This window comes from Crassostrea angulata, chromosome 4 (genome assembly GCF_025612915.1).
Source record: "Crassostrea angulata isolate pt1a10 chromosome 4, ASM2561291v2, whole genome shotgun sequence".
Classification (NCBI taxonomy): Eukaryota; Metazoa; Mollusca; class Bivalvia; order Ostreida; family Ostreidae; genus Magallana; species Magallana angulata.
Window position 1 is genome coordinate 10,525,690 of NC_069114.1, and position 16,280 is coordinate 10,541,969.

Consider the following 16,280-nt stretch of genomic DNA (forward strand, 5'->3'; position numbering starts at 1 on the left):
TTTTTTTAAAAAAATTATGTATGGTGCTAATAGACAAAGTAATTTACATGTATTTATTTATCCTAATACACAAATACACTTAATTTTGACAAATGGTTTGCTTGGATGTTCACTATACACACTATGTACAAATTTAAACGTTAATTGACACACTCAGAATTATAAATACGAGGGTGAAAACGTGTATATAATCACCGATAGATTAATATTTCGGTAAATACTATACATTTACATGTAACGAATTTATACAATTGAATTTAAGAAATTCAGATTGAAGCTGTTATCGCTAATATTTCTGCCCCCTGAATGCAAGTTATTTTTCTGTAAAATATGTAACAAATGCAAGATATTTGCATATACAGGGGGCAGACATACGCCGCCATAATTAGACCTACACAAAGATGTTTGGGTGGGTGAGGGATACAATAGAAGGAAGGGGTTCGGGAAATAGGGCCGAGGAGGAGGGAATCTCCGGATCCATTCTTCTCTAACTTTCTCTAACTAACTTTATATACAATGTATACGTATAGATCCGCCACTATACATGTTTTATAACATGTACCCTTTAAATCAGCTGATTATTAAAAGCCCCGGAACTCTACAAAGAAGAAGGAAATGTTATGCGTTATAAACAAGCTGGAAATTATCCAACAGCAGAGTCAACGCGATCAATATTGTTTAACCTCAACTGTATGAGGGTAAGTCACATTTTCTTCTTTCTTTTTTATCCGTGTAAAAACAAAATGACGAAAAATTGCGGAAACTTGACAATGGCGACACGGAAGGTAGTTTCCGTTCCGCTGTTTTGTGGCAGCTACAAAAATAACCAATGGTCGGGATATAATATTCCCACGGTGTGCATTCTCAGTGCGCGTGACAGCTCTTGTTGTATTGATCGCTTAGTTTTGCTAGATCATGATTTCATTCGCACAATGCTTCAAGTTGTTATAAAATAGGTGTTGTTTTAAATTGCCCGGTATCGAATGCTTCTCTCAAACTATCAGGTAAGACTAGAATTTCTTTCTTTTTCTTATTTCTCTTACAAGAAATATTGAAGGTTATTCAACGCAGATTTCAGATCGCGGATGAAGATAAAAATAGCCACATCAATGTCTGTTTATAATTACCAGCTTCCCCCATCAGCTGATAAAAGTGGGTTACAGTTTGATAAGACAAATACGAACTTAACTTAAAATTTGGTTACCTGTGCTACATATATATTTGACGGGGGATTTTTAGGGATTGGAGAAGGAATCGGGGTGATTTCAAGATGGTCTCCAGGATCAACAAGAAACGTAGCTAGATTATCATGCGTGGATCCAGAAATTTTTCCCAGGAGAGTGCATAGGTCTGAGAAATAAATTTGTTTGGCGGGGTAGGAGTGAGTCTGAGGCCTTTTATCTTTTGATAATTTAACTGTGTGGATTTTAATAAGTTAAATTCTACAGTAAGAGGGGGTCCCTTTAGGTAAGCTCAGATATATAGTTATTATGTAATTATAGTGAGTTCGAGTTTTAAAAAATTTTTCATGGAAGACTTTATAATGTTGAAAGTTTGGGGTAACTTGTTTATAACGCAATTGCAATGGATGTATTGAATGGAATTCTAAATTAATATAATTTGATTTGTTGCTTTGTGGTATACATAAACGCTTCAAGCGATAATTATATAAGTTGAATGTCTGGATTTTTTATGAACCAAATAACATAATTTACCACAAATGGAAAATTTCAAGTGGCTTTCCAAGCACTGTGCACGTTCATAATTAAATAATATGGCACGGCTTCAAAAGAAAAAAAACAATGATATACAATACCCATTGTATAGAAATGCTACTGACCTACCGCTACCACTAATGAAGGATACTGACGCAACACCCACCTCCTTTTAAATAAGGGGAAACAAAATGAATCATGCATGCTACGGGAAATGCATGATCCGTTTATGGCTAGAGGAAAAGTACCGGCGAAGTTTGTGAAAACTTGAAGGGAAAACCCCAACCATACTCATTTTATAAAATACCAATCGACCATGAAAAATAATTTTTTTTTTTTTTTTACAAGATTGAGTATTTATTTAGTAAAATACTTAATATGTTACAAAGTCTGAAGCAAAAGACTGAAGATACGCGTACGAATTAAAAAAGAGGACATGGCTTTAATCTCCCAACGAAATGGACTTTGTTCGATTTATTTTTCACAAAATGATATATATATTTATAAGCTTGCATGACTAAGTTACAAACGAATGCCGGGGTCATTTGGCCTTGAATAGATATAGAGAGACCGCCAGATTGAAAGATATAGATCTATTTCTATTTTAAGTTGGATGGTCACAAACAGGACATGAGGCTCCATGGTAAAGTTGTCTTGGTCATATCCCATTGTTAACGTAATGGTCCAATAGGAGCGCAGCCCTCGGGTAAGTTAAAACGTGCATTTTACGGAATGTTTTAAATGAGCTACAGAATGAAGTGCATGTATACAATTTCAAAATATACTTTTATTTGTAATACTTTTCAAAACATTTCATCGACGTTCCATTTACATTTTATCCCCCCCCCTCCCTCATTCATATTTTATTTTTAATTTTTGAAACATAGGTACAAGGTCTCATGAATTAAAACCCCCAAAAACGTGTAAACATGGGTACAAAGTCCGAAAAACAGAAAATGTGTACAATATGAGTATTAAACGGTAATTTTTATTTTGCATTATCAGGAACAAAATTAATATGTTCTACGGGTGGATTGTGGTCCTGGCCGCCGCCATTATAAGGATTCTGGTCTATGGAATCTCCTACACTTCCGGTGTAGTGTATGTCGTCATTCTTGAGAACTTCAAGACAGGGGCTGCAGAAACGTCATGGATTTCGTCATTAATTACCGCTATGACGTTTTTAGTCAGTAAGTATAACTGTAGAAGCGTGAGACACGTGTTCATAAAAGGTACCAAGCAGACGACAATTCGTTTGCTAAAAAGGTTCTTTGGTTTGCTCGATTAGAAAAGGTAAGTGTTCTGCCCCGTATTCATGTCATAAAATCTAAATCTAAAATTTTCTCTTCTCACCGTTTTTTCCAGTCCAAAGTGGTTAAAGGTATTTGCAAAATGAAGACAAAGCAGTTCAGATGTTGACTGTTTCAGACCGGAAATTTGTAAGTACAACCGAGCGGCTAGCTGTGTTTACAAGCTGATTAGAAACTATTTTCAGAAAACGTTTTTTGGAAAAAGGAAATGAATGTAAAACGGTAAAATGGTAATGTTTGGTAAACAAATACTCACAATTTTTGGTTAGAACTATGATAGGGAGCACATTTTTTTTTTCATCCGTTCATTAAAAAGTAGATCATTGTAATTCTGCATGAAATGTTAACTTTGTGTTTTGCCTTATTTTGTCACTAACATGCCTTACTTACTCTTTCTAGATACTGCAATTTTCAGTACCATACACATGTACATGACAAGTATAAATCTGTCAAGTTGTACATTTGACTTTGACCGGAGACCTTTCATTTTCATTACGCCATATGCTTAATTCATTTGAGGTCAGTCAGAACCTCTTAACTTTTAATACTTAGTATTCATAACTTAATTCAATTTAGCCAGTAAAGACTTGGTAACTAAAACATTACTCATTTAAATATATACTCATACAATATACATGTACATAGATAGTCTTTATAAGTCTATGACATGCGTAAATATAAAATACCGTAAAGGACAATGCTTTACTACCCTAAATGGTTTTAAGTTAAGTAAGAATTTAAACAGTTGTAGCTTCTAAATTAAACGAATTCGTTTTTGCGTAATATGCTAATTTCATTTTGACGGACTGCTTTAAAAACACATGCAATTTTAAAAAGATTTAAAATACCTTTCAGGTTCACTTCATGCCTCTTTAATCTTGCTCTCCTTGCATCTTCCTTCTAACTTTGATGTAAAGTTTCAAATTCATATGTTCATATAATTGTTTTTCTTTCAGCGCCCCTAGCGGGTGTTTTAGTTAACAGATTCGGATGGCGAATTGTGACCTTTGGCGGGGGGATATTGACCTGCGCGGGACTTCTGCTGAGTACTGTATCTACAAACCTGGCCATGCTGTGCTTGTTTTATGGAATTGTCACAGGTAATTGTATATGTAAACTTGTTCGTCTGTCTGTTAGTTGTACAAACAAAACAAGCCAAAAGTCTCATGAGAACGAAGGTTCATCTTGTTAGGTCGGCAAATGAAAGGTCAAGCTCATGAGATGCTTTCTAAGTATTTTTACACCTAAAATTGAGGCATGCTTAACGAGATATCATTCCATATTCCAATGTAATTAAAAAGTAGACATGTAAATCCGCTCCTCTTTGCTACACGAGCGTATCCTAGCGAAGCGGTATTACAAGTCTAATTTTAATTTGATTGTACCATGTTCCTGCAATACAGGCCCAATGATTTATAGAAATATCAAAAGTTAAAAAAATGAATTATGCGCCGTGATCATAAATGTTCAAATTAAAGCTCTTCTAATGGATTGACGCCTGTGTCTTTTGTCGAAGACTTTTTCTTCCACAAAAAATTAACAAACCACCCATTGTTTCTCTTTAGGTGCAGGATGTGGAGTCGCCTATATGAGCGGAAGTCTTGCTGTACCAAAATATTTCCAGCACAAGAAAATTCAAAATCTTGCTGTTGGTGTAGCTTCGGCAGGAGGTGGGGTGGGCTCCTTTCTCTTTCCGCCGATCGTGCGATATCTGGACAATGAATACGGATGGAAAGGAATGTTTATGATTCAAGGTGGAATTGCGCTTCATATTTGTGCATTTGGTCTTCTATACAGACCGCTCCCAAATCGAGACGAAAACGAAAACCCAACAAAAAAAGTCAGACGACAGAGTTCTGTGCACGTGCCTGAACCAAACGATTGGACATTTCTTCGCAGCGCTGTGTTCCACTTTGTCTCTGTGAACAATTTTCTGTTTTCATTCGGTGCGTCCATCATATACGGGCACCTGGCTGCCTATGCACAGTTTCATCTCCAGATCAACAAAAACGACGCAGCGTTCCTGTACTCAGTTATCGGAATCTCCATTACGATTGCCAAGATCACTCAAGGTCTAGTCGCAGATTTCCACACTGTTCACCCGATCTTTAAAGCCATCAACCAGTATATTCTTTTTTATACTATCGGAGGCATAGCGACAGCGTTTTTATTGCTGGATGCTGGGTATGCCGGATTGGTTATATATTGCATATTTTTTGGAACGAGTATGGGAGCCAATGGCGGATCCTTGATTCCCGCCATTCTGATGGAGATGTTTGGTCAGAATAAGCTCTCCCTGCCTTATGGGGTAGTTTTAGCTGAAATGGCTATCGGACAAACTCTAGGAGCACCAGCTGCAGGTTTGAATTTTCTACTTATTAATAATAGGTACTTAGTTTTTTTTTTAAATTAAGAAATCAGTATATAGGGTTATCGCACAGAAAAAGGAAAAAAAGTAGCTTTTTAGGAAAATAATTTGTCACCGTGCAGTTGTTGAATGAGTTGCACAAAATATTAACATAAATTTGACATGAATGATATTTTTAAAACTGCCGAAAAACATTGAGTGCGAATAGGGTAAATAAGCTTTGAATATAGTACTTACTTCAGAAGAGATGATTGTTTTTTAATTTTGATATTAGGATGGATGTATGAAAAATTAAAGAACTACCATTATCCCTTTATTATGGCTTCGGTGTCCATGCTACTGAGTGCCCTCATAATGATCTACCCTCGACGATATCTAATGAGGCCCCATAGGGAAAATAATTCCATCGTAATAGACATTGAGGTACCTGCAGTGGAAAACGACAAATCTTTGGAAGAGATCGAGGCGACGGAAGCTACAAGTTTTATTGATGAGAAAAACACCAACCTTATTCAAGATGGTTTAATTACAGATCCTTATGATTCAATCGTATCGAATATTTTAAAAGCAGACGACGTAAAAGATGTTGGAGATCAAGGAGAGGCACTAGCTGAGAACACATACCTTATGCCAGATGACGACAAGAATGTTATTTCTAACAGACGAAGGTCGACGGATGATTTTCCGAATATGTAATAGAACAATCCACACTTTACAAATGTTGTTAACTTTTGCGGGGGTCACCCGAAGCTCAAAAGGTGAAAACAAGTAACATACCTCTTCTTTATGCTATCAAATAATTTTGGGTCATGTGTTGAAATTGATTTGAATTTACACTTTCCCTTCAACGTATGGATAGCCCCATACATGGGCAATCAAAAGACAAGAAGGAAAGAGATTTTTTGTCAAATGACAAAGTTTAATTATAAACTGCAACTGCTTACGTTAGTAATTTGTGGATTTTCTCCCTAGTAAGGAAAACAAGGGTCATCACTTTACTAAGTGTGGATTGGTCTATCATAAATATTGAAAGAAATCCGCTTTTTTTCTTTATTTTGTAAAAAACAGACTTGGTTATAGCAATGGGTACATTGACGAATTTCTATGGAACATGATAATTATTTGAGATATTTGTTTTAAAAATTGAATTAACATTAAGGGGGATCATGACGATGCAGTTGAAATTGTTGGCAATGAATTTTTGGGTTTTTTTTGCACATGAACATTAAGATGTATTCTTCTACATTTTTTATTTTTGCAGTCACTTTCTTTCCTTGCAATGGAGGTAGTTTGATATGAATCCTCCCTTTTTTCTGGCATGATTTTTTTTTTACAACTTAAGTTTTCTGAGATAAACCATTTGATCGATTTGATTTGCAAATTTATTACATCATGGCCTTTAATACATAGTAATCTCACAATTTTACGAAATATTGATTCCAAATTTGAAAAGAATGTGAAAGGTTTTAAAGATACTAAATTAATTTTTTAAACATATTTTCATAGCAACCCTAGAAAGTGCTCCATAGCAAATAACACGCTCATTGACAAGTGTTTGGCGTTCAACGAAGATGCTACAGTAGAAATCTCCCCTACATGTAACAATGTATATTTCTGAAATTACGATTTGTTGTGACAGTTTCTCTTTTGAAACATCTTAAAAGTAATCCATTCTTTAGATTTATTTATAAACATTAATAGAATAATAATGAGAATATATCTATGATTAAATTAATTATTTTTATTTTTTAAATCGATATTTCTACCATTGAAAAGAAAACATTAGAATTTACCCAACTCAGTACTTTTGAATAGGAAATTTTACATAAAACAACTAATCAGAAAACGTCTGACTACTTAATAAGAACTTTAAAAAATTGGGTTATTTGGGGAAAAATCGAAATGGGGTTCTTCTTTATTATACCTCTATATATAAATTATGTAAACGAGTCAACCAACCCGACTTTCACAATGTTTATTACATTTTACTATGTATTCTATAATTACTGTCACGTGATCAACAAATTATAGGTCACGTGACCTCCCTTTGATAAAGCGTGGAATTAACGAGGCCGAGTACAGAACGAGTACGCACGCTTTCGCGCAGCGTTTCATTTGTATTGTGACGTCATCTTTTTGCTTGTTTGACGCCATGGCGTGATAGTTTTATCTGCAGATATTCAGCGAAATTTGTTGAAAATGGCTCGTTTAATGCGTAAAATTAATGTTATATTGTGGAATAAACATAACTGTCTCGAAGTATAAGCTATATTTGGGCTCGGGTCGAAAAAGTGAAGAGGGTTCAGCAGGCCAAACCCTCTGTCACGTTTTCTTAACCCGCCTAAATATAGCTTAATTCATATATTTCAAGACAGTAACCATGTATTTTATATTAATGACCCTTAATATGTGATGTTATATATTTTTTTATTACTTAAATATGTCTGAAGGCTTTAATAATACTATAAAGATCACCTTTTCCGCCTTTGTCAAATAAAAAATAGCCATTATCTGACAAATCTGGGAAATTGGGCATACAAAAATCAACTTTGATAAGACCCCTGAAACAAACCAGGAGGTAAAAGGTTTTTTTTGTTTGACCATTTGATGCCTTTTAGCAATAACTTTAATATGTAGAACAGAAAAAGAAATCCCTAAGGCAGAAGTTTAAAAAAATGTGCAAAATTGATACATTTCAAGCGAAATCCCATAGGGTCCTATGTTAAAGATTACCAAACTTTGAGATGACCCCCTAAACAAACGGTGTGGTAAATGTCTTATTTTTTAATCTTAAAATAATAATTATATCAGTAGAAATTCAGGTAAAAAATTTCATTAAAAAATCTAGGGCAGAACTAATTAGACCCGGCCTCGTTAAGAAGATCATGATACGTCAGATTACGGAGAAATTAGTTCTTCTTAGTAGGGCGAGATGCCTGCCTTAATGACACTTGCAATGAACAAGCACTGTGTATATTTTAAGAATGCCTTACAGAATCAAAATGTCATGTCAAAATGAGATTAAACTCAAAACAATAATGATGTTATTCATAAAAGTTTGTTAATCTCTTCTTTTATGTGATAATGCAAAAAACAAATCTAGTCATTGTTTTAAAATGGTTTTTTTACAAGTTTAAAATATATCTGAATCAAACAGTTTCAGGTTTTCGTTTATGAAAATTATGCTTCTTTTTGGTTCTTTTGACAATTAAGGTTTTACTTAATTGTTTGACAATGTAAATCGATGTTGATTGTTTCTGTTTTTATTACAATTGTTTTGTTTATTATGATCAAAACAATTTAAGCATTTGTTTGAATCTCACATATACAAAATACTTTTATGTTATGAGAAATTGTAATTTTTTATATATATCTAACGTGCCGTTTTTATATGTCGATAATAGCTATATACAAGTTGGTGCATTTCTTAAAAAAAATAACTGACTAAAGATTTAGTTAATCTTAATAACTTTGTCTTAAAGTTGTTAAAACAATAAAATGAAAAGATCGAATATTTTAAAAGCAAGAAAAATTATGATTTTAAATAGTTAACAGTCAGTACTTAAAAAATATCATATAGTCATTGTTTCCCTACTTTAGTTGTGTTTTAATTTGCTGATGAATTCAAAATGTAAATGTAATATGCCCTGTATTTCGTGTATGCCTGGAACATTAAATGGTTGAATAGGATCTCATAGTCGTTTTGGTGCATACCTACGTTACATCATTATAACATCTTTTAAAGATGAAATTACATTATCACTAGGTGATAGATCGTATTTATAAGCATCATGCTTAATTTTATGATTTGGTGTTATTTGTTGGAGAGAGAGAGAAAGAGAACAAAGAGAGAGAGTATTTCAAAATAATCTTTTGTTTGCTTATAAAATGAAAAGAAATAAACAATTGCAATTAAACTCTTGTTTTTTGTTTGTTCATAAAGGTTTCTCATAAAGGTTGTAAAAATGATTATTTTATATTTACAGTTTCTAATACGTGTAGTCTTATCTTAATACATGCGACTGAAAAAAGGATAGACAACTTTTAATCCAGACTTGAAATTAAACAGTCTGAAGAAATGACGATAAGGTCATCTGATAAAGTAAAAAGAAGGAATAACCTACCAAACTAAGCATCATGTTACGAACAAAGCAAATCTCTTAGAGGGGAGTAATATCCTTGATATAGAGAGGGAAGATTTATGTAAATGCAAACAATAAAGAAAAGGGGTACCGATCACGAGAAAGGAAAAGACGGACATACATATACAACAACGAGTGAAGCAGAAGAATACAGACTATTGTACTGTTAAGTAGTGAACAATGCACACTTCGAAATAACAATACACCATTTATGCATGAATTTCAAACCACGAGTTTTATCCAAATCACTTGAGACACACTATACTTACGAATAGATATTTCTTGTGTTCAGGTCTTTCATGCTATGAAGACGAACTAGCTAAGTAAAAGAGATGTTAATTTCATCGTTTTCCCCTTGGTTTGTGGTCCTTGCGTCTTTTACTGTTCGCGTCATTGTCTACGGTATTACGTACACCTCAGGAATTGTCTACGTCATCATTCTAAAGAACTTCCAAACTGGCAAAGCGGAAACATCATGGATTTCTTCTATTATTACCACAGTCATGTTTGCCGCAGGTAAAACTTTATGACGTCATAAAACTCATTAATATTTATTAGTTTTAACATCTTATAGTACTGTCCATTTTTTAATGACCTTCTTAACGAATTTGAAATAATACTGTTACTTTTGTAAGATTGCGTTTTAACTATAAATTAAAGTAAAAAAAAGAGATATGTTGAGCTTTCGACATACGATCTGTTACGATCTTATTGCCCGTTTAGGTACATAGAAGTTTTCGATCGGATCTCGGTCATATCCGAGAATTACGATACGACGTCTCGTTGGGCTGCTAATGTACATGCATATATAATATATACGTTCGTACATGTATACGTTGCAATACGTTCATTACGAACCGATGTCTTCTGCTGTGATGGGGTATGATGATGACGATTATTTTCACGATCAAGATAAAAGATCAATATGACCTTACGATTAATCTATTTAAACGACTGACTATGATGTTTGCCTCCCCAAGATTGATACAGATTAACACTATAAAGGAACACGATGCAATGTGCTGCGCTTCGTAACGATGCAGTGCTGTCCTATACGATGATAACGATTTGATTATAGAAATTTGGCAGTCAAAATATGATCAATGATTAACACAATCGCTACGAAATACTCAACATCTGATGAAATTTGATGCGATCAATAACGCTGTAAATTGTGATAGTTGGGGCGTAATATTAAACAACTTTCCATATTATTCCCTTTTCAATGAATTCTCATCCTCATAAAACTCATAGTATCGAATAAATATTTGTTATGACTGTATTTAACGCCTGAAATCATCAAAACCATGACCAAGAAAAGAGCTAAACTGATAAATTGAATATAGATAAACGTTATGACTTAAAATTGTTTTTTTCAGGTCCTGCTCATAAGACAGATGCATTAATTATTAAAGCTGCTTGGTCCGATTTTATATCAAGTTTTATGCACGCTTTTAAACGATGGCTATGCTTAGTATATGTATAATAATAGACATTGCAGTAGTTTTACCCGTCAGTTATGCCAAATTTCAATGAAGAAAAATACGTACAAAATTTGCTAACAAAACAAACGACATTAAAAGGTACCGCGTTATTTCGCCTCATGTTAAATTTCACCCCTGGACGACGAGACGGGCATGGTTGTATTTCGACTTTGACATCGCTTTAAATAAAGGTCGAAATGATCAGACAAATTACAAATAAACATGTGTACGTTTTGTTCGCTAATATTTCCAAAGTCTGCATTCTTTACAATCGATGCATAGCATGCCGGTTGAATAACCCCAATCATTCGGGGGACGAAACCAAGCGGTTTCCTTTTCTAAACATTCCCGTGATGCATTTTGGTTTGTTTTTTCGTTTGCCCAAAGAGAAATTATTTTTATTTACTTTGAATATTTCTAACTTTGAAAGGAGACTGATTCTGCTGGTGTAAATAGGAGAAAGTCCATAACTTTCTAAGATAAATGATTTGTATGGAAAAAATTTGATACTGTAATTACAAAAAAATCGGACCAAGCAGCATTAATAAACATTATGACGTAATATTTGGATCTTTATACAGGTCCCCCTAGCGGCCGACTGGTGAAGGCGCTGGGGTGGAGGGTGGTAGCGATTGTTGGCGGAATTATCGCTGGAACTGGACTCCTTCTGACGTCACTAACCTCTAACCTTCTTTTTTTAATTTTATCCTATGGATTTGTCACAGGTATGGTATGAATGTTATGGCAATTACATCTTAATTGGGTTTTATGAACTAAATAATTAAAATCAATTACGTCAATTACGGAATTAATGGCCTTTTGATCCTATACAATAGTAATCATTTTTTCATTATGATCGTATGTTATGAATTTTCAATCTCAATTAGATATCCAGATAATTTGATGCCCAAATATAATATGCATAATGCATCAAACCATTCGCAATTTTAGCATTCACCAAATTAATAACCTTCTTAAGACATCGATCTTTTCGAAAAGAGTTGAGAACTAACATATTATTCTTTTGTTCAGGGTTTGGGTGTGGGATGGCTTACATGGTAGCTTGCGTAGCAGTTCCTGCTTACTTTCGAGGACATCGGCGACAGAAGATGGCGGTAGCAATGGCGTCTTGTGGTTCTGGAGTGGGGACATTTATCTTTTCTCCAATAGTTCAATATGTTTACGTCACATACGGATGGCAGAATCTTTTTATAGTTCTAGCTGGAGTTGGTGTTCAGTGCAGCAGTGTAGGCCTTTTATTTCGACCATTGTCCACTACATCAACGACAGACTCTGAAAAGGTTGCAGAAAAAATCGCAAACTGGGGATTCCTTAAAAATGTTGGCTTTCATAGTTCTCATCTTGGTTTCTTCTTAACGGCCTTTGGAGACTCAATAGTATACGGTCATCTCGGAGAGTACGCAGAAACTTTAGGATTTACCACGGACAAAGGAGCTTACCTTTATTCAGTTATAGGAATTTCAGTTATGATTTTGAAATTATTGCAAGGCGTTGCTTTAGATAGTAGGGGTTCCACAGTGTTACCAATAAAACTAGCGATATTTTTCTTCTTCTTGGGAGGAGTGGCTACAGCCATTTTGTTTATTTCTAATGAATATATTTTGTTACTGATCTTTGCCACTATTTTTGGCGCCAATACTGCTGCATCTGGTGGTGCAGTTGTGGTCGGAATATTGGAGACCTATTATGGATATGAACATTTAGAACTAACGTTCGGGGTGAATCTTGCTGTCATTGGCATCGGTAATTTACTTGGCTCTCCAATAGCAGGTAAAAACAAATCTTTATAAAATATTTACATTTATGATCGAGGCTTTTATTAATGAAAATGCTCCGATATATGTAATAACAATCGTTATGGTTTTGTATTCAAATTTAAAACAAGATAGATTGATATTTTTTTGCCATGTGACGGAAATGTTTTATTGATATAATTATGATAATGTCTTATTTCTTATAGGATTGCTGTTCGAGGCCTACGAAACGTACACCCCTGTTTTGATTCTGTTTTGCGTCACTAAAGTTTTGAGTAGCCTTTGTTTTTTGTTAGTCTACAAATTTTCTTCACAAACACAAAAAACTTATATCACTGAAGTAAAATTGCCACAGAAGGAAGGTTTCTTGGAAGATAAAACTGTGTTGACGCTTACTTCAGGAGAGAAAGTTCCTCTTTTGGTTGAAGAAACTACTCCTAGATATTCTGATGTTATTAGTGAAAATATGGATACTTTATTATGAGGGGGCTGAAAGTACCAAACATGAGTGTATTAACGGAGCCTTTGGATAACGTGAATATGAAAATACCGACCTCTACCTGTCTGAATGTTTACTGATAATAAAAGGTTACTGGAAATAGTTCTTAGTTAAAATATGAAATAAAAAAATATTGAATATCATATGGTTATTTGATATGTTCTTAGCACCAAGCATGGATACAATGTATATCGGGTTATTGCGTGTCGTAAAATTTGCAAATATGTTTTAATTTTTTTAATTTGCGCCAGTCAGTCTTTACTATTCTTAGTTTCTTATAGCAAACAATAATGAATATAAAATTTGCGTATTGGATATTTTGTGATGCAACGGTAATTGAAAATTAAATAATTACGAAATTACCTTCAAATATCGATAGGATCACTGCATTCCAGTGCACAGCATGCAACCATGATGTATACATGTACGTAAAGCTTAAATAAGTTATCCCGGTCAATCAGAATGACAACGATGCTTTGTTCTTTGTTATAAAAACTTTAAGAAGCTGAATTATCCCATTACTCTATTAATTTGAATTTTTGTTGATAAACTTTAACAACTTTTACATTTCGAAAAAAAGTTATACAAATGAAAATTCAAGGAGACAGTAGGCAAAAAAATAAATAAAAAAGGATGATTGTATTCATAGTTACTGTATCATGGTCAGTTTCGGAAGTCAAAATGTAGGAGATGAGTTGCTTAAGATTTTAAAGTCAAGTTAACATTTAGGTTTACATGAACTAACAATTTAGAATTGCTGTCTAAAAACTTAGACTCATTTTATTAATCTGAGAGCTTGCTTAATGTTCAACGTAATTCAGGTCTTCCGTTGGAAACGGAGGATCTTATTGTCCCCCTATTATTACCTTTTTCTTCCCATATCTGTGCCCGCGAATTCTCAGGGACGACTCGGCTGATCTGAAAGCAAAGGTTTTGCATTGATTTTGGATATTTAGATTTTCCCAATTTTTATTTGGGTATTTTGTCGGCGGACGTTTTCCTAAACTATCAGGGATATCGAGCGCAAACGTCTATGGTTGGTAGAGGAAAGATTTGCATGGCTGATGTTTTATACGTCTAGCACAAAACGCCCTAAAGCTCGGTAGGGTTCGAAAATTGAAATGTCTAAAGCGTCATGCTTTTTCTTGCTTTTCTGTGTTTTTGTTTGTGTATCTCTTTTATCGAAAATATAAACTTAAACATGTAGTGTAACAAAAGTTTAAATTTTAAGAACTGTTGTTTGATTAAAAAAGGGGCTGGCCCTTCTAATAAGGATATGGAGGTTTTAAGGAGTCAGAAGCTATGATCACCTATATCTCAAATAGGAAACATTTTTTAAAAATGCAATACATAAGAAAAGATGCTTAAAATAATACTCTTAAAAATATGCAACCATCAATATTTCGTCTAACGGCCACGTTAAGAGATAAGGGATCGGCCCCTAAAACATTTTCTCTCAAATATGAACAGTAACAAATCTTTAAACACTTGTTAATGATAATGTCTTTAAAATGAAATGACCTTTCATTTAATATTAAGAAAAGGGGGCTGGTCTATGAAATTAAATTAGGGACCCAGGTGGGTCTAAAGTATTTCATCTATGTCGATTTACTGAGGGGTATTCTGTAATATGTCATAGATATGTGAAGGCAAATATGTTTAAAATTTGGTATAAGTAATAATAACTGTTTGCGAAAAATCATTGCCACGCCCATTTCTGCTATAATTAGGGATTTTTTTTCTTTACCTGAACGTGGGGGAGGGTGAATTCTGAAATTGTATCAATATTTTATCGTATTATTACAAATTTCGGACGGACAGAAGACCTACTCGTCACTCTTAACGAGATCGTAGCTAATTTTTGACAACAAAAGAGCCTCCCTGGTAGGTATAGAAATGACCGACTCAAGCGAAATGCTTGGGACCGTGATTTCAATTTTCATCGAAATTCGATTTGGAATATTTTTGACACACATTATGTGTGTAATGATTTAAGGAATAAGAAATCCTTCTTTATGTATTATGAGGTGATCATTTCGGTCGGGGCGTTGTCAAATCTATATGCACGCTCCAAACGAAATTATTACCTCATAATGTTCCTTATTACCTATATTTATATTATTTCCAATTTGTGCACTTGGATACAACATTATTTAAAAATTACTATTTTTTTTTCATGTAGCATATGCTATGTATTAATGCGCAGCGCAGCCAATACCGTTTTTCAGTTTCGCAATAAGACAATCCCACTTTGTGTCGCCCATCTTTTATGAAAGTATTGGACTATAGGCTTCAAAATTGATTCGTATATAATGCTATCAAAGACAAAGACAGTTGAAGAGAACAAATTGAAAAGAACAACTTCGTCTACCTACCCATTACAAATTAAGCTATAAGACATTATTACCACATAGTATTATTGCATTTCAGCAAGATTTAATTGGACTTAAAATAGGAGAGAGTTTACTGTTTCCAGAATGTAAAATCTGATTAAACTCATTGTTTCTAGAAAAATGAATGGAAACACAATAAATGTTTTTTTATTTATGACAATAAGCGAATACTGAACAATCAAATAAAAACTAAAGGTACTGTGAGCAAGCTCACAACTGATACCCCCGCTAAGAAAAAATCATAACTCTTGTATTTTTACTATTATAGAAAATATTGGATAAATCTATTTCACCGTCCATTTTCTATAAATAAAAACTGCTCTGTTAATGCATGAGGACATTTGCATCCTTGTTTTAACAAACATGACTCAAATCAAACGAAAATCCACATGTCAAGCAGCCATTTAATGTAAACATTTTGAATTATTGGTATACTGAGCCCGATTTTTTTCCGGAATTGTTTTCCACAATTTTTTTTTTCTCCAAAAATAAAATACATCAGGGCAGGCCATTTTAAGAGAGACGGGAATCTAAAAAATAATATTTAATGTGGCCTGAGACAAGCAAGCTTTTTGTTAAATTTTAGCTTCTAAT

At 33.9% G+C, this 16,280-nt stretch overlaps 2 protein-coding genes across 6 annotated transcripts; both read left to right on the top strand.

The window, feature by feature from the left end:
- The first annotated feature begins 546 nt into the window (after window positions 1-546).
- Window positions 547-9,310, top strand: LOC128180938 (monocarboxylate transporter 9-like). Of its 5 annotated transcripts, none has more exons than XM_052849145.1 (6): window positions 547-698; window positions 2,325-2,421; window positions 2,721-2,905; window positions 3,982-4,125; window positions 4,591-5,385; window positions 5,668-9,310. In XM_052849145.1, the coding sequence occupies exons 3-6, from the start codon at window positions 2,734-2,736 to the stop codon at window positions 6,087-6,089; spliced, it is 1,533 nt and encodes a 510-aa protein (XP_052705105.1). In that variant the 5' UTR covers window positions 547-698; window positions 2,325-2,421; window positions 2,721-2,733; the 3' UTR covers window positions 6,090-9,310. The 5 variants fall into 5 exon arrangements, with proteins under 5 accessions (XP_052705105.1, XP_052705104.1, XP_052705106.1 ...); XM_052849144.1 differs by lacking the exon at window positions 547-698 and adding an exon at window positions 818-1,004; XM_052849146.1 differs by lacking the exon at window positions 547-698 and adding an exon at window positions 1,072-1,348.
- A 512-nt stretch (window positions 9,311-9,822) lies between these two features.
- Window positions 9,823-13,436, top strand: LOC128182423 (monocarboxylate transporter 13-like). Its single transcript, XM_052851041.1, has 4 exons — window positions 9,823-10,051; window positions 11,601-11,744; window positions 12,052-12,810; window positions 13,001-13,436. The coding sequence occupies exons 1-4, from the start codon at window positions 9,868-9,870 to the stop codon at window positions 13,276-13,278; spliced, it is 1,365 nt and encodes a 454-aa protein (XP_052707001.1). The 5' UTR covers window positions 9,823-9,867; the 3' UTR covers window positions 13,279-13,436.
- Window positions 13,437-16,280: the final 2,844 nt, after the last annotated feature.